Genomic DNA, 18,042 nt, shown 5'->3' with positions numbered 1-18,042 from the left:
CAGAATGCTTGAAATCACTTCCATCTTTGGGATACCAGGTGGGCCTGGGATGGTTAGAGGTCCCAGGTGACTCAGTTATGGCCATGAGCTGTCTCACTTGTTAACCCCATTGCACTGTGTCCCCTCAACTGCAAAAGGCTGAAAGACACACTGAAAGAAAACATGTTGCCTTTATGTGTGGTAAAGAATATTGGTACTTAGCTGTACTTTGAAATACTTAAGTGATTCTCTAGGCCATCCTGATTTTAACCTGTACTTTGTTACTAAAGAGGTAGTAAAATAGGAGGAAAAGAATTTCCCAAGCATTACAAAAATTTTTAGAAAGTTACCTATCATTCAGTGTTGCTTAATTTTAATTTGATTGTTGTTATAACACATTTTGTTTCTACTGTTTTCCTTTGCTAATTATAATATTTCATTTGACTAAATTATTACATGTTTTAAAGTCTCACGTAACTTTTTTCTTTCTTCAGTGCGTACAATGGGTAGATGAAGCTAAACTAAACCAAATGAGGCGGGAAGGCATTCGTTACGCTAGAATTCAGCTTTGTGACAATGACATCTACTTCATCCCTAGAAATGTCATTCATCAGTTCAAAACAGTTTCGGCAGTGTGCAGCTTAGCCTGGCATATAAGGCTTAAACAGTACCATCCTGTTGTGGAAGCCACTCAAAACACAGAAAGCAATTCTAACATGGACTGTGGTTTAACTGGAAAGCGAGAATTAGAAGTTGACTCCCAATGTGTGAGGATAAAAACTGAATCTGAAGAAACATGCACAGAGATTCAGCTGTTGACAACTGCTTCATCATCCTTCCCACCTGCATCAGAACTTAATCTACAGCAAGATCAGAAGACTCAGCCTATTCCAGTTTTAAAAGTGGAAAGTAGACTGGACTCTGACCAGCAACACAATCTGCAAGAACATTCAACCACTTCTGTGTGATATGTACATATTCAAACACATTTTTTAACTTTTTTAAATTTTGATGTGAAGTTATAGTTTTATAACTGGCTTAAGTTAAGTTTTATTGGAGAAATCTTGCCTATAATTCTATAAAGAGAAATGACATTCCACAAATGTCAAGCATATCTTTTTTACACAGATTATGCAAAGTTAAGAGTTGTATCTTATCCCGTTAGTACAGTATGTAATAGTGGGTCTGCTGCTACTTTCTGTTTTAAGGTGTGAGGTAACAATTCAATCTCTTCTTCAAATCAAAATGAGAATTCTCTGGAATAACAGATTCTTATTTGGTAAATTATTCACTTCCCTTAATTTTATCTTGCCTTGTCTCTTGCCATATTTGCTGTTTTTATGGATAAATCAGATTTATGGTTTAGTATTTGTGTCTTTATGGCACAGGTTCAATTTCTACAGTAAAAATGGCATTAGGTTGCAGGAAAGAATTCCTGCATCTGGTACATGGGCAAGTAAGTTATTTAGTTCTAACCACAAATAACAAGTAGTTTCTAAGGAAATTTCAGTGGCTCTCTGGTTTCTTAACAAAAGAGAAAGCACAGCACTTTCTGATCCAAACTGTCTTTTTTTTTGTATCTGTTATTTAAAGCCCAGTGGATATTTCAATTAAAAAAAAATCTAAAGATGAATAGTCCTTGGTCATTCATTATCCATGGCTCATTAATCTCTTCTAGAATATATGCTAACTATGGAAGATATTTTGGGTAAAAGAGATAATGTTGACATGATACTCTATTGTTCTGCTTCCTGGCATCCTCACATTTTGTGGGGATAATTTTGCTTCCTAAACTGATCACAACTATTAAACTTAGAGAATAATAATAGTCTTGCTGATGAGGCTGCCATATTTTGAGCATCAATCTTATGATAAACTATTCTTGTCACTTGGCATCAACCTCTTCATGATAAATATCTACTACTGAGACACTTCAATTCACAGTTTTAACTCGTGAATACCTGGGTTTATTTACTATTACTCTGTGTTGCTATTTTCTAAGAAAGAATACAGCACTAGACTTCATCCTAGAGTTTCAGGCTAATGCTTAGTGCCTGAGTATTTAAATTTTCTTTTCAAACAGGCACAGTTCACGTTGCTAGTATGGTCCTAACTTTCTGTTATTTTAGAATGTTAACATGATTCACATTATACTTTATCTTAGTTAATAATACAATAGGCCTTTTGTTTATTAAAGGAAGAGTTCTCCCCACACCTAAGACCAGATTCTTGTATCTCCCTGGTTACAGTGCAATTTGGAGATTTTTTTTTTTCCTGGATGGTAAGATTTGAAATATTTACATTAACATAGGCAAAAAAAAAAAAAAAAAAAAAAAAAAAAAAAAAAAAAAAACCAAGATGCTGCTTTATTATGTCTGTCACCATGAAAACGTAGCTGCATCTTTTGAAATATCAAATATGAATTTTCTCTAAAATATTCTGAAATAGGTTAAATCTTATATAAATATTACTTTGTGCAATATTGTTGTGTAGTTAAATGCATATTAGCAAAGTATAGAGGTCACTGTGTAAACAGATAGAAAAGTAACCATCAGCAAATACTGCAGTGATTAGTTAGAATCTGTATTATTCCTTATATATATGTATATGTATGTATTCTCTGTTACAAAGGATGAAGACAAATAGGGATACATTTCAATGTAAACCATTTATGAATTGGAAGTGATGTTGGCTTTAGTTATCTTTGTAAATAAGGTAATTAGAATGGTATGAAAGGTAATGTGATTATTGCAGGGGTGTTTTTAAATCTTGGGTATAAATTCTAGGGTAAATTCCAGTTTATCAATACTAGTTTTTAACAGGACCTGCCTTTCAGGGTGTTTTTTTGTTGTTTTGTTGGGGAGGGGTTTAATCACAAAGTGTGTGGGTTTGGGTTACTTCTTGTTTTTATTTTTCTGTCCAGAAGAGCTTTACCAGGCTGTGCAAAGTAAAATTCTTCTCAGGCAACATTTGCTTTTAAAAATAATCATGAAGAGAAGGCTGTTAAAGCAAAAAAAAATTTTTTTTTAAATTTTTTCTTGTCTTCCAAGATCCGATTTCCCCATCTCCCACTTGCCATCCAGCAGATGCCATCTGTCATCCAAGCTGGTCATTGCTAATAAACAAGGAGACTGTCTCCTGACAGCCAGCACTGTGTATTATCACTCAGGAACCAGCGGATCTGCAAAGACCTACAATCAAAAGCAAATCCCCATTTTCCTTTTATAAAACATTCTACCCTCACCTCCAATATAAACACATTAAGAGTACAATAAAAATGTTTAAAATCATGTACTAATAAATTCATTGTATGTTAGAATTGCAATAGAATGGAGAGAAACATTTAGCTAGTAATGTATCTGAAAACTGAATGTCCTATGTGAGTATTAGATTTTAATAGCATGCTTTAAAGACTGATGAATATAAAAGCAGAAGTTTTGCGTTTTTTACTGCTTTCAAAGCTGTATCCTAGTTTAGTGATACAAATGATTGCAATTTTTCTAAATCATTAAATTATTTGGTTTGGTGGAGTGAGGCATGGAGCAATCTGGCGTCTTCTGATTTGTTAAAGTAGTGATGGGAGTGAAGTTGTAACTGAAATTTAAGCTGATCTTCCTTTTTGATATATTATCCGTTGTGCCAGCTCTTGAGATTACTTGCACAATGTGGCTATAAGTTTTAATATTTTGTGGAGCAGAGGGATGGTTTTTAAATGTGCTTATGGAAAGGACCCAATAAATGAATATTCCTAACTTAGTAAAGTAGAATAATTTCATGGTACCCATTAAAAAGGATAAAAGTCTTCCTCTTGCCCCAGAAGTAATTCTTGATACCAAGATATGCTAGGAGTAGGATGATTCAAAGCGGTAACCCAAATTCATAAAGCAATAATAATGAAAACCTACATAGTATGTTCCCTCCTCCAAAGTTTTAACTCTAAAAATTGATTCCTAGGTTTAATTGTACTTTTAATTTGCTTATTCAGTACTTAGAATTTGTTTAACTGGTACTTTTATTATTTTTTAGTGAAAGACTTTTGAAAAGTGCCCTTTCCCCTTAAGAGACAGTTGGAATACCAGTTGACTGATATTATAAGCTCTTATAGGGGGGAAAAAGGAGCTTATTAAAGTTCTTTACTAAACTTTGGGAAAAGATGTCTTGCATCAGTCTTACTAGGCATAAAAGTCACACTTAATGACTGGAAAAAACTTGCTTATTGCCTTTCCTTATATAAATATTGTCTAGAATGAAAGCTAATATAGGAACAAGACTCCCAAATCCATGAAAACCCTTAGTGAATATATTCTTAATAATTAATATTAGCCCATTATATTTTCATCTGTATTTGCCATAAAAAATTTATTTGCATTTATGCCTTTAGGATAATTTTGTATCTTTCTAATCTTTTATCATTGCTACACGTTTTTAAAAAAGAATCTTTCACTAGCACATGCCAGAGGTTCACATCTGTGCTGTTTTGTTTTTCAAACAGGTTGTAGTTGTATTTATTGGCCATGCAAGTAGAGGAAATGCACAATACAAATGTTTTTCTTTAGCACGTAAGGGACCTATCCTTGTCTTGAAAGTTTGTTACTTTAAAAGCAAGTATCTCTCCATAAATATTATGGCCTTCCATTTTCTTCATACATTTTTTAGGATCCACTTGTGCATGTAGTTGAGACCACTGTCTCTTAAAATATAGCACTTTTCAATTCTCTCTGAAGAAATACTTATGTACTACTATCACATGTTGTAAATTTTCATGTAATAGTGTTTTCTGTGACTAAACTCCATTTTGATTGGCAGCTAAGACTTTTTTTCCTGTGGCTTTTATTTATCTAAGAGGTCTTTGCATATAGATGAAATGTATATTTGCCTGGCGGACTATTTGCGTTGTGTGGCCTTAGTTTGTTTATTGACATTAACAAGTGTTTTAAAAAGGTTTTTAATGAATAGTCTTAAATCTAAATTTGTGTGAATAATCCTTTTAACACAGTGCTTTTTTGTAGCTGTCTAAGTGTGTTAAATTGTTAAGCTATTTCTTTGTAAAATAGGACAATGGAATGCATAGTTTTTTTTTTTTTCCTGTAAAGTATTTTTTTAATAAACAAAGTCTGATTTGTCCTTTACTGGTGTTTCATCACAAAATGCATAGCATATGCGAGTTCTAAATACCTGGAACCTATTTTTAGAGGACGAATCCTTCACCTACTTTATCCCCTACTACTACAAAAAATTTTTTTAGAAAATCTTACGACTTTTCTTTCTAAAGATGTCTGGGGAAAATTCCATCCATATTGAGATGCAATTAGTTTAGGGGAAGAAGAAAAAATCACTTGGCATTTGTTGTAGTTAATGCCTCTTAATTGCTTAAATTAGTGTGTATCTACTTAAAAGGACAGTCTTAAATTTGTATTCTGGTGATGTGGATTTTCTTGAAGTTCATTGAGTATTAATGAAGATGGCGTATAGACTTTTATGTCATTGATGTATTAATGCAACACCACAAAATGGATTTCTTTCCTCATCAGTTTTTGTGTGAACTTACCTTTAATTGAGGTACCTTTCCTAAGCACTGATAGCCTTTGATTCTGATTAGGAAAGGAAAAGAAAGGGACTTCACAGTTTTTGAGTAACTGCCATGGGCCAGGAAGTTTGTATGAGGGTATCTCATTTAATCCTCACATCCTTAAGAAGGCAACTATCTCCAAAATACAGGTGAGAAAACAGGCTTGTTAGTTGAATAAATTGCCTAAGATCACAGATTATTGGTTGGGAGCAAGGATTCATACCTTGTTCCTCTGGTAGCCTTAGGAAGCACTGAATAGTTTCCAACAGGGCACCTGAAAAATGGTTTGCTACTTAACCACTATCCTCTAATACTACTTACCTGATTTAGTTCCTCCACACACTGCCCGGAAAATCTTTTGTGTGCCAAACAATGAAGTAAAGTACTTTTGCTATTAATGTAATTGAGGTTAAATATTTACGTGTGCAAAATTCGACGTTTTTCACTTGTCATTTATCTTTCTTTTTTTTCAAGTTGGTCATTTGTCTTGAAGCCCAACAGAATTGTAATGTTTAGCACTAACGAAAGGAAAAGCTGTCAAGGATTAAAAGGAAACCACTGCCAATGTGTGCAATGTAAAAAGGATAAAATAATTTTTACTTTATTTGAGACAGGGTCTCTTGCCTAGGCTGAAGTGCAGTGGCGCAATCATAGCTCACTACAGCCTCGAACTCTTGTGCTCAGACGAATCCTCCCGCCTCAGTCTTCGAAGCAGGTGGGACTACAGGTGCTGCCACCATCTCCGGCTAATTTTTTTTTTTTTTTTTTAGAGATGGGGTCTGGCCATGTTGCTAAGGCTGGTCTCAAATTCCTGAGCTCAAGTGACATTTCCGCCTTGGCCTCCCAAAGCGCCCGGATTGCAGGCGTGAGCCACTGCGCCCAGTCTGGGGGAAATAATTTGTAAAACTTAGTCCTGTGGGAGTTATTTTAGCTTAGTCGATTTTCCTCATCCGTGAAATGGGATAACTTCCACCTGGTACCCACTCAATAGATGATAAGAAATAATGTCTGTAAAACCGCGCCTTTTAGCCTTTTTTAAGTGGAAGCTATCATCTGTCATTAGCTTTCTCTGACCCAGATGCTACACGCTGTGGGCCAACAAGAACACAGCTTCAAATAAGGTGGGGAGAATGACTAAGGGGACAGTGTTCCATTAATGGCCAAAAAAAAAAAAAAAAAAAAAAAAAAGGAAAGCAGCTTAAAAATCCTTTTAATGTATCCTTAAATATTCACTTTAGGGCTCAACCTTTCTTTCCTTTCTCCTGACCTCTATCGGCCCTGATTAACGTGTTCCCGCCGCCACCTAACTTTACCCTATTTTGGAAAAAGCTGTGACTGCCCAATACTTGTCCCTCTTTTTCCCCTACCTTTGAGCCCCAGAAAGCTCCAGACCCAGAGCTGCTGAGGGGCGGGAGAGGAAGGGAGTCACTAAGCCGCAGCCTGGCCCTTCCTCCCAGGGCAGCGTAAATTCACATAAACATTCATTCATTCACTCAACAAACATTGGGAACCTAAGTGTCATGTTCGTGCCAGGCCCCAGTCTCTGACCTCATGGAGCCCACAGCCCACTGGGGAACAGAGATTAAGCCATGAAACACGAAGATGAGTGCCACAAAGACATGAGCCGGGAGCTACTAGAGTATCAGGACCGACCTCCTTTAGACCGCTGGATGGGAGAGTCGTTTGTGAGGAAGTGACTTTTAAGCGGAGGGCTGAAGGGTGATCTGAGGGAGCTGCTCTTGGCCACCGATCGCCGCGCGGCTCCCCAGGCCCTTGGACCCGGAGCCTGGACCTAGGCGGGGCGGGAAGGCCCGGGCCAGGGGCGGAGCCACCTCGGCGGCGAAAGCCGGAAAGCGGAAGCCGAAGGCTGCTACCCGGTGGTCGGCTGAGCGGCTCTAGCCCAGCTCTCAGACGGCTGAGTCACTGCCGCCCGGCCCGGCCCGGAAAAGACGAGCGCCGCCGCCGCCGCCGCCGCCGCGGCCGCCTCTCGGGTTCCCGGGCTCTCGGGGTCCCGGGCCTTTGCACCTGTCTTTTCCAGCTGGGCACACCTTTTGCTGTCGCCGTGGCGACTGGCGGCCTAGCGAAGACCTTCTTTACTTTTAATCCCCCTCATTTTCCAGTCCATTCTCTGCTTATTTTCTGATCAGTCCGTGACCCTGTAGGCGGGCTCGGACCCGCGATCGATTTGCCGCCCTCAGGGCGCTGGGCAGCCCGGCTGCCTCCGGGGCTGGGGCTGCCTCCGCGGTCTCCATGGTAACGGCCTCGCCGGCGTTTCCGCCTAGGTGGGAAGATGCGGCCTGCCCTGCCCGCCGCCTCGCCCCCGGCCTTACGGTGGGACCCCGGGCACTGAGGACGAAGGTCCCGGGCGCCGGCCCGCGGGGCAACGGGCACTAGGTGAGAGCCGGACGCCGGGGAGCGAAGGAGGCGGGTGCCGGGCGACTCCAGCGGCCGCCCCTGCCCCTCCCCCGCACCCAGGAACACGCTCGCCCGAAATATTGCAGAGGTTTCTCCGGTCGCCGCTGCGCCAGTTTTTGTTTGTTTGTTTGTTGTGTTTTCCCTGGCAAACAGCTGGAGAAAGAGCAGCTCATGGAGAGGCTGAGAGAAGCGGTTTTTGAGTCCTACCCAAATTGGGAGAGTAACCTTCAGCAGCTGGACTCACCGACTGGTTTTCCTTCATTTTCAGTGAAATCCCATTCTCTGGCTGGAGACACAGATGGCCTCGAATGAGAGAGATGCTATATCGTGGTACCAAAAGAAGGTAATACCAATATATATATTTTTTATTTGTAACGCATTCTTCCTGCAAAAAGCCCTCACAAATAGTATGTTACTTTCCCCTGAGTTTGGTAGTGCCAGGTGTTCATGCATACTTCAACACAAGTGGAAAAAAAAAAAAAAAAAAAAAAAGATGTACAAGGTCATTATGTTTTTTAAACCCGGTTCCAGGTCCTGGAATAAGGTTTACAGGCCACCTCCCTTCTCCAGGCTGCGTACACAATGCCACCGCAATGCTTTGAAAGTTTGCTTCTGATCAAACTGCTTAAAAACAAAAAAGACATGAAACCTTAATCTGCACAGCTCAGATTGATACTATTAACAGTCTTATTGAGCTGTTCCTTGTATTTTATTCCTCTCTAGTTTTTCTATTGCTGTTTTCCTTAATAAGTGGATTTGTTTTTTTTTTTTTTTGAGACGGAGTTTCGCTCTCGTTCCCCAGGCTGGAGGACAATGGCGCGATCTCGGCTCACTGCAACATCCGCCTCCCGGGCTCAAGCTGTTCTCCTGCCTCAGCCTCCGGAGTAGCTGGGATCACAGGCGCCCACCACCACGCCTGGCTAATTTTTTGTATTTTTAGTAGAGACTGGATTTCACCATGTTGTTCAGGCTGGTCTCAAACTGCTGACCTCAGGTGATCCACCCATCTCCACCTCCCAAAGTGCTAGAATTACAGGTGTTAGCCACCATGCCCGCCCAAGAAGTGGAAATATCTTTTAAGGTAATATTTAATTTGAAATGTTTTGGGCATTGCTTTTGAATTTACTTTTAGGTCCAGCTATTTTAGATATTTGAAAGAAACAGTCCTTGGAAGTATTAATTTATTCTAACTCCTGAGTAGCACAAACATTTTCCACATAGCATATTGATACTTAATAGGCTCATGACTTTTGTGAGGCTTGACTTAGGTAAGGATTTCCTTTGCATCGTTTAAATACACTACTCCCTCTTTCAGATTGGAGCCTACGATCAGCAGATATGGGAAAAGTCAATCGAACAGACTCAGATTAAGGTAAATTGGTTTCTTTGATTCTGCCTATGTTTCACTGCATTAATATGAAGAGTGGAATTGTACTTACCTGGTAAACTCTCACTTAACTACCAGTATGGCATTCTTTAATCTTTGAAGGTTATAAGAAAAACAGTGCAAGCATAATGAGAAGTGACACTTGATTTTTGGCCTCACTATCAGGAAAACAGAAAGGGGTGAGTTGGTCTGTGATGAATTAGAGAGCAAATGTCCCATGTAAATAGGGCTGGGTTACTTAGCTCTGGCCAGTTTTTACTACATGGCAGTGCAGGTCCAAATATTGCCAGAGTTTCAGATTTTTCAAGAGAAGCTGGAAATACACATTTTTATATGAAATATAGTGTGCATTTTATGTCAGATTTTTAAGAGACTCTTCCTTTTCTTCCTCCTCCTCTGCAAGCCAAATAAAATCCATTTGTGGCCTGAATCCAGCGTATGGTCCCCCATTTAATTCAATCACTAGCTTAGAGTATGGGTTTTTGTTTGTTTGTTTTGTTATGTTTTTGAGACGGAATCTCACTCTGTCGCCCAGGCTGGAGTGCAGTGGCATGATCTTGGCTCACTGCAAGCTCCGCCTCCCGGGTTCATGCCATTCTCCTGCCTCAACCTCCCGAGTCGCTGGGACTACAGGCGCCCACCACCACGCCTGGCTAATTTTTTTTTTTGTATTTTTAGTAGAGATGGGGTTTCACCGTGTTAGCCAAGATGGTCTCGATCTCCTGACCTTGTGATCTGCCCGCCTCCGCCTCGCAAAATGCTGGGATTACAGGCATGAGCCACCGCGCCTGGCCTAGACTATGGTTTTAAGTTTTTCAGATTCTTAAACTTTTTTCTACACAGCTCTTAGAACTGAGAGGATTCTTATTTTATACTAACCAAGTGACCAAAAACTGATATGTAATTCAGAATGCCAGTTTATTAACTTATAATAGGGGAGGAGAGGGTTAAATCATCTTCTAATATTCCAAGGTCAGAGTTGTGGGGTTAAGCCATTTGGGGATGCTGGTACAAATTCGTCATGGAATGGTTGCTTGGTAACCAAATGTAATTGGATAGTCTTGAGATGTGGAAAAGCCTAAATAACTATCCTTGGTCCTCAAAAGAATGTAACTGTCTGCAACTTTAATACTTAAATCTTACGGATACAGGGCCTCACTTCCTTGGAAAGTACTGATAAATGCCAGCTGATTCTTGTTTTTGGATTATCTTTTAGAAAGTTTTGCTGCAGACGCTTCATTAATAATTAAAAAAACCTGGGTGAATACAACTTAATATTATCTGTTGTGTTAAATAGACCAATCAAGTAGAAAGCTACTTGAACGACAAGTAGCCGACTAACTTTTCACAATTTGGTATAGTCCTTGATTATTTATATTAATGGGAGATGGGGTTAGGATGAATAAGTCCCGGGATTTTATTTTGTAATTCTCTAAATCCTGTCCCGTTATTTTTTTGTGAGCTGCTAAACATCATTGATAGTAAGTATGGTATAATGGAAACAGCATAGAAGTGGAGTCTGATCTTGTTTTGTGATCTCTAGCCTTGTGATCTAACCTTCTTTTAGCCAATTTAAAGATTTCCTTCACTCTTTTTTTTTTTTTTTTTTTTCTTTTTCTTTTTTGAGACAGAGTCTCGCTCTGTCACCCTGGCTAGAGTGCAGTGGTGTGATCTCGGCTCACTGCCAGCTCCACCTCCCCAGTTCACGCCATACTCCTGTGTTAGCCTCCTGAGTAGCTGGGACTACAGGCACCCGCCACCATGCCCGGCTAATTTTTTGTATTTTTTTTTTTTAGTAGAGATGGGGTTTCACTGTGTAGGCCAGGATAGTCTCCATCTCCTGACCTCGTGATCCACCTGCCTTGGCCTCCCAAAGTGCTGGGATTACAGGCGTGAGCCACTGCGCCCGGCCTGATTTCCTTCACTCTTATTTCCATGCTATTTCAAACATACCTTCCTTTTAGTGCACCATATGAAAGTTATTTGTTAACCTGTGTATGTTCATAGGCCTTAAGGGTAGGAAGTGTGTTTGTTTCCTACTCTGAGAACATCTTGATTCATACTGAGAACTCTGTTGCTATAGTTAATTGAACCCTATCCATCATGCATGTTTTTACTCATTGTTCTCTCATAGGGTAAACTGCCTAATCATGCCTTAATGTATGCTTCTGAATTTAGCAGCAGTGGAAAGAATGAAATGTAAAATAACTATAAACATTTACTGAGCTTTCAGTGTGATAGTAGAAAGCTGGAAAAAAAATTACTCAACTAATGTGCCACACTTATACTAGGTGCTGAGAATACAGTGAAAAAGATAAATGTGATGCCTTCGTGGGTTTCACTGTCTAACAGTGATGGGAGAAAAGCCAAGATATCTTTTTAATATGCTTAAGTCTTAAAAAATGACCGAAGTATAGCATACAAAAAAATTAATGCTAAATTTAAAAATACATTAACACAAATACAATTTTTTGAAAACAAAAAAAGAACAAATAAGCAAAAAAAAATTAAAATAAAAATATTAACATCATATCACAGTACTGTTATATAATTAAAAATTATATATGTAAAAGTATAATTCAGAATTATAAAAGACATAAATTTTAAAAATCTTAACTTGGATCATGAAAAATGGTACGAACTTTTCCATAAGTGTTTATTGAACTACAGTGTTTAAGGCATTTTGTTGGGTGCTGAGCACAAGAGGAAAAGTACTAACAAACAGAAGTATAAGACTTGTTTAAAGTAAGAGCAAGTAAGTAGCCCAATGTGATTGGAGAATAAGGTACACAGATGGAGTGATAGGCCATAAATCTATTTGGAGATTACTTGACTGCTTTACTAAGAACTTTAGATACTATTCTGTAGAAAATTGAAAGGTTTTAATGGTTTTTGAGTAGAGGAGTCACATCATATCTGTGTTTTTGAAAGACAGAAATAAAAATATAGACATAAAATTATGAAATTATGGAATATTTCCAGAGTCGTACTTATTATTCTTAATGTCTATATTAACAAAAAATGTCTAGTTTGACTAGGAAGGAAGATTTATAATGAATAATATTAATATTGAATAATCTAGAGAAAGAAAATAGTAATCAACCAAAGTAAAACAGGAAAAGAAATACCAAAAATAAAACGAAAGCATCCATTACATATTTATTTAACAAATATTTGTTGACTGCTTACCTACCATGTGTCAGACACTAGCTATGCCTACATAATGGTGAGTAAAAACATTCAATCTTTTTTTTTTTTTTTCTGAGACAGGGTCTGGCCCTGTTGCCCAGGTTGGAGTGCAGTGGCATGAACACAGCTCCACTGCAGCCTCAACCTCCTGGGCTCAAGTGATTCTCCCACCTTAGCCTCCTGAGTAACTGGGACCACAGGCATGCACCAACAGGCTTGGATAATTTTTAAATTTTTTGTAGAGACAAGGTCTTGCCATGTTGTCCAGGCTGGTCTCGAATTCCTGAGCTCAAGCAACGCTTCCACCTTGGCCTCCCAAAGTGCTGGGATTATAGGTGTGAGACACTCTGCCCAACCATTTTTATTTTCATGGAATTTATGACAAAGTGGGTGAGAATAATAAAAAGAATCCTTCTAATAAGTGCAAATTACTTTGAGGCAAATACTGAGAAGAGGGCTATTTATAAGCTACTACACTTATAATAAGGGAAATAAATGAGCCTAGTTGCTGGGCATGGTGGCTTATACCTATAATCCTAGCACTTTGGGAGGCCAAAGTGGGAGGATCGTTTGAGGCCAGGAGTTTGACACTAGCCTGGGCAACACAGGGAGACTCTCTCTCTACAGAAAATAAAAATTAACTGGCCATGATGGCATCTGCTTGTGGTCCCAGCTACTCAGGAGGCTGAAGTGAGAGGATTGCTTAAGCCTGGAGGTCAAGATGACAGAGACCCTGCCTCTAAAAAAAAAAAGGCTGGGCATGGTGGCTCATGCCTGTAATCCTAGCAGGGAGGCCGAGGCAGGCAGATTGCATGAGCTCAGGAGTTCAAGACTAGCCTGGGCAACATGGTGAAACCCCTTATCTGCTAAAAATACAAAAATTAGCTGGGTGTGGTGGCATGCGCCTGTAGTCCTACCTACTCAGGCGGCTGAGGCAGGAGAGTCGCTTGAGCATGGGAGGCAGAGGTTGCAGTGAGCTGAGATCATGCATTGCACTCCAGCCTGGGCAATAAGAGCGAGACTCCATCTCAGAGAAAAAAAAAAAAAAAAAAAAAAAAAAAAACCTATTTAAGAAGGTCTCAGATAAGCTTTTGCTAAGGAATTGATTCTTAAAATGAGATCTGAAGCATGAGTAGCAGTTAATTATGTCAAGAACAAATATACTAATTCTACACAAACTTTTTCAGAAAATAGAGAAGGAAATATACTTCTCAGCTTATTCTATGAGACTAGTATTACCCTGAAACCTAAGCCAGACAAAGGCATCATAAGAACATTCATTATGAATGTATGTGTGAAAATCTTTAATAAGATATTAACAAAACCAACAACACATAAAATGGCTTATCTACTGTGACCACGTGGGAGTTATCCCAGGAATGCATTAATTTGAAAACAAAGTAATGTAATATACCATATTAATAGGATAAAGGACAATCACATATGATCTTCTCAGTAAATACAGAAAGAGCATTTAACAAAATTCAGTGCCGGCCGGGTGCGATGGCTCACGCCTATAATCCCAACACTTTGGGAGGCCGAGGCGGGTGGATCACGAGGTCAGGAGGTCGAGACCATCCTGGCTAACATGGTGAAACCCCGTCTCTACTAAAAATACAAAAAATTAGCCGGGTGTGGTGGCGGGTGCCTTTAGTCCCAGCTACTCGGGAGGATGAGGCAAGAGAATGGCGTGAACCCGGGAGGCGGAGCTTGCAGTGAGCCGAGATGGTGCCACTGCACTCCAGCCTGGGTGACAGAGCGAGACTCCATCTCAAAAAAAAAAAAAAAAAATTCAATGCCCATTAACGATAAACTAGGAATAGAAGGGAACTTCTTCAACTTATTAAAGATTGTCTAGGAAAAGCTTGCTACAAACTTCACACTTAATGGTTAAAGACTGAATGTTTTCCCCTAAAATCAGGAAAAAAGCAAGGATATCTGCTCTTACCATTTTTATTTAACATTGTCCTGGGAGTCCTAACCAATGTAATAAGCAAAGGAAAAGAGATGAAAGGCATTGAGATGAAAAGGAATATGAAAACTGCCTTTACTCATGACAACATAATCCCATGTTTAGAAAATCCTAATAATTCATATAAAAAACTACAGTAACGAATGTGGCAAGGTCTTCAAATACAAGATCAATATACAAAAATCAGTTGTATTTCTATATACCAACAATGGGTAATTCAAAAATAAAATTAAGAAAACAATTTTATTCATAATAGGAACAAATAATACAATTCTTAGGAATGTTTGACATAGAAAGTGTAAGAGCCATACATGGAAAACTATAAAACATTGCTAAGAGAAATTAAAGAAGTCCTAAATAAATGGAATAACTTTTCATTTTCATGATCTGGAAGATTCAATATTGTTAAAATGTTAGTTTTCTCCAAATGTATCTATATATTCAATGTAATCCACTCAAAATTCCAGCAGACTTTTGTTTTTGGTAGAGATTGATGAGCTAATTCTCAAATATATGTATGTAATACGAAGGATGTAGAATATTCAAAACAAATTTAAAAAGAATAGTGTTGGAAGATTTACATTACTACATTTCTAATACATCTGTTAGAACAAAACTAAAAAGACTAACGATACCAAGTGTTGGCAAGGTGATGGAGGAACTACAACTCTTCTACACTGCTGGTGGGCATGGAAAATGGAAAACAGTTTGGTGGTTTCTTAAAATGTTAAGTATATACTTCTCACATGACCCAGCATTTCCACTTCTAGGGTATCTACCTATATTTAGGGTATCTACTATATCTAATATTTTCTATCCAAGAGAAGTGAAAACATAAATACATGCAAATATTCATAGCAGCAGTAGCAGCAGTGTTCTTAATAGCCAGAAGTAGGAAAAATCCATGTGTCCATCAACTGGTGAATCAACTGGTATAAGCAAATGTGTTATAGTCATATAATGAAATACAATTCAGCAATAAAAACTGTTAATACATACTGCATCATGGATGAATATAAGAAATGTTATGCTAAGCACAACATATTGTGTGATTGTTTATATGAAATTTCTAGGAAACTATAGAAATAGAAAACAGATCAAAGATTGCCTATAGATTGAGGGGAACAGGGCTTTCCTGCAAACCGGCAGAAAGGAACTTTTTGGGGTAATGGAAATGTTCTAAAACTTGAGTGTGATAATGATTGAACAACTCTACAAATGTACTAAAAATCTAAATTTACTAAATCTGTAAAAATGAGTTAGTTTAATAGTATGTAAATTATACCTCAATAAAGCTACTTTAAAAATTATACCAATAGAAAAAAGTAGGAAAAATAATAATGTAGTATACCAAAAACGTAAATGTATACATATTCACAATTAAAATTGTTTTCTAAATTTAAAAAAAAATTTATATTTTGTAGAGACAGGGTCTCACCACGTTGCCTAGGCTGGTCTTCAACTCCTGGGCTTAAGCAGTTCTGCCTCCCTGGCCTCCCAAAGTGCTGGGATTACAGATGTAAGCCACCACACCCAGCCCTAAATTTTTTGAATGAGAGTGTATATTAAATCTAATGTCTAACATTATTTTCAGTGATGGAGTGTAACTTAGTCCTCCAAGTTCTTATTTTAAGACTAAAATAAGAATCTCCCCTTTTACTACTCTTTTTTTTTTTTTTTTTTTTTTTTGAGACAGAGTCTTGCTCTGTCACCAAGGCTGGAGCGCAGTGGCGCAATCTCGGCTCATAGCAACCTCCCCCTCCTGGGTTCAAGCAATTCTCCTGCCTCAGGCTCCCAAGTGGCTGGGATTACAGGCACGCACCACCACGCCCAGTTAATTTTTGTATTTTTGGTAGAGGTGGAGTTTCACCATGTTGGCCAGGATGGCTCGATCTCTTGACTTTGTGATCTGCCCACCTTGGCCTTCCAAAGTGCTGGGATTACAGGCATAAGCCACCACGCCTGGTCCCTTTTACTACTCTTTAGCATGCTGTTTGAGATACATGTGCTGAGATGAGCAAAACATTCTAATTAACATTATTAATATTATCTTTTTTGTATGTTTTCTTTTTAAAAATTAATATTAGAGTGAACAAAAATCACTGTTTGAAGATAGCATGGTTTTGTATTTAGAGAATAAAAAAGGCTAATCAGAAACACAGAGACTACTTCAGCTGTATTTGTAATGTTTTACTTAAGCACGATGGTGGCCCATATGATAGATGACACTGACACTCCTTATTAAAGATGACAGTTTGAGGCCAGGCATGGTGGCTCAGGCCTATAATCCCAGCACTCTGGGAAGCTGAGGTTTTTGCTTGAGGCCAGGAGTTTGGGACCAGCCTGGGCAACATAGCTCTACAAAAAGATAAAAAAAATTAGCTGGGTGTGATGACATGCGCCTGTAGTCCCAGATACTGGGGAAGCTGGGTGGCGGGGATCGCCTGAGCCTAGGAGTTTGAGGCTGTGGTATGCTGTGATTGTGCCACTGCACTCTAGACTGGGTGACAGAGCAAGACCCTGTCCTGAAACAAAAACAAAAACAAAAACAAAAACAAACAAAAAAACACCCAAAAAACGATAGTTCAAATACATGCTCTAATCTCTCCTGAAACCTCTTTAAAAGTACAATAAATAAGAAAAAAACATGGCAGCCTGCAAGGACTAAAAGAATGGAAGAAGAGACTACAGTAAACGAGAGCTATCAATGCAATTTTGAAGGCTGGAAAATGAAGGAAGTAAAAATCTAAGTCTCTGCAATAGGGAAAGCCAATAGGAAACAAGTAAAACCCATGTGATTAACTTCTGCAAGACTCAGGAATTAGATGTATCAGGTATATCTGTAGGAGTGAGGAAGAACTAAAGACAGGATTATTTGAGCATGTGTATAAGGGATAATAGACCTAGCCCCAGATCTTCCTTATTCCATGTAGCCACATAGTTACCCTTATCTTCCTCTGACAGAAGACTGGATTGAAGCTTGCTCTCTGGAGAGGCTGAGCCAGAGAAGTTCTGGATTCTGGAAGACCAAAAACAAATCAGAGTCTGGTGAGATGCTGCACTAACAATGGGGATTAAGTGAAAGTCTGGTGGTCAGATTTATAATCTGCAAACAGAAGACTGGAATTTCTTTTTGTCAAAACTGAGTAACCAAAGAGAACCTAAGGATACTGAAAAGTGAATGACTGGCCACGCCTCTGTAGTGAGGCCCACTATTCAAAATGCTTCACCCATTGCACAGTGAGCTTGCATTCAGTGTGTTAGTGCCTCTTAACTATAAATGGATAATTAAAGATCATCAAATATTTGAGACCTAAAGAAAAAGAAGAAAAAAGAAAAGAAGCAATGCAGGAATCGTAAGAACAGTGTTTTTAAAGATACAGTTACTACCTTTAAAAAACTGGATACTATAAAAAGACTGAGATATCTTCAGCAGATCTATTGTATAACATTGGTGACTATAGTTAGTAACAGTATATTGTATTCTTGAAAAATGCTAAGAAAGTGGATATTAAAAGTTCTTACCACACA

The 18,042-nt window shown here is 38.6% G+C and overlaps 2 protein-coding genes across 6 annotated transcripts in view; both read left to right on the top strand.

Moving 5' to 3' along the window:
* The window catches only part of RSBN1 (round spermatid basic protein 1), a 50,996-nt gene extending 45,888 nt beyond the window's left edge, over nt 1–5,108 (top strand). The window contains exon 7 of the mRNA XM_050747792.1: nt 474–5,108. Within this exon, the coding sequence (XP_050603749.1) occupies nt 474–947 (474 nt within the window). The 3' untranslated portion in view covers nt 948–5,108. The remainder of the gene's footprint in view (nt 1–473) is intronic.
* A 2,301-nt stretch (nt 5,109–7,409) lies between these two features.
* PHTF1 (putative homeodomain transcription factor 1) overlaps nt 7,410–18,042 on the top strand; it is a 73,494-nt gene continuing 62,861 nt past the window's right edge. For 2 of the 5 annotated variants that reach the window (XR_007717585.1, XM_050747338.1), the window contains exons 1-2: nt 7,410–8,306; nt 9,279–9,335. Coding sequence is in view for 2 of the 5 variants with exons in the window: in XM_050747338.1 (XP_050603295.1) it covers nt 8,262–8,306; nt 9,279–9,335 (102 nt within the window). In the remaining 3 variants the exon portion in view is untranslated. Of the gene's footprint in view, nt 8,307–9,278; nt 9,336–17,475; nt 17,560–18,042 lie in introns of those variants that run through there. The other 3 variants (XM_050747315.1, XM_050747329.1, XM_050747347.1) reach the window with 3 other exon arrangements.

Source organism: Macaca thibetana, chromosome 1, assembly GCF_024542745.1.
Source record: "Macaca thibetana thibetana isolate TM-01 chromosome 1, ASM2454274v1, whole genome shotgun sequence".
NCBI classification, from domain to species: domain Eukaryota; kingdom Metazoa; phylum Chordata; class Mammalia; order Primates; family Cercopithecidae; genus Macaca; species Macaca thibetana.
The sequence above is the reverse complement of the archived record's forward strand: the minus strand, read 5'-3'. Positions and strand labels throughout refer to the sequence as shown.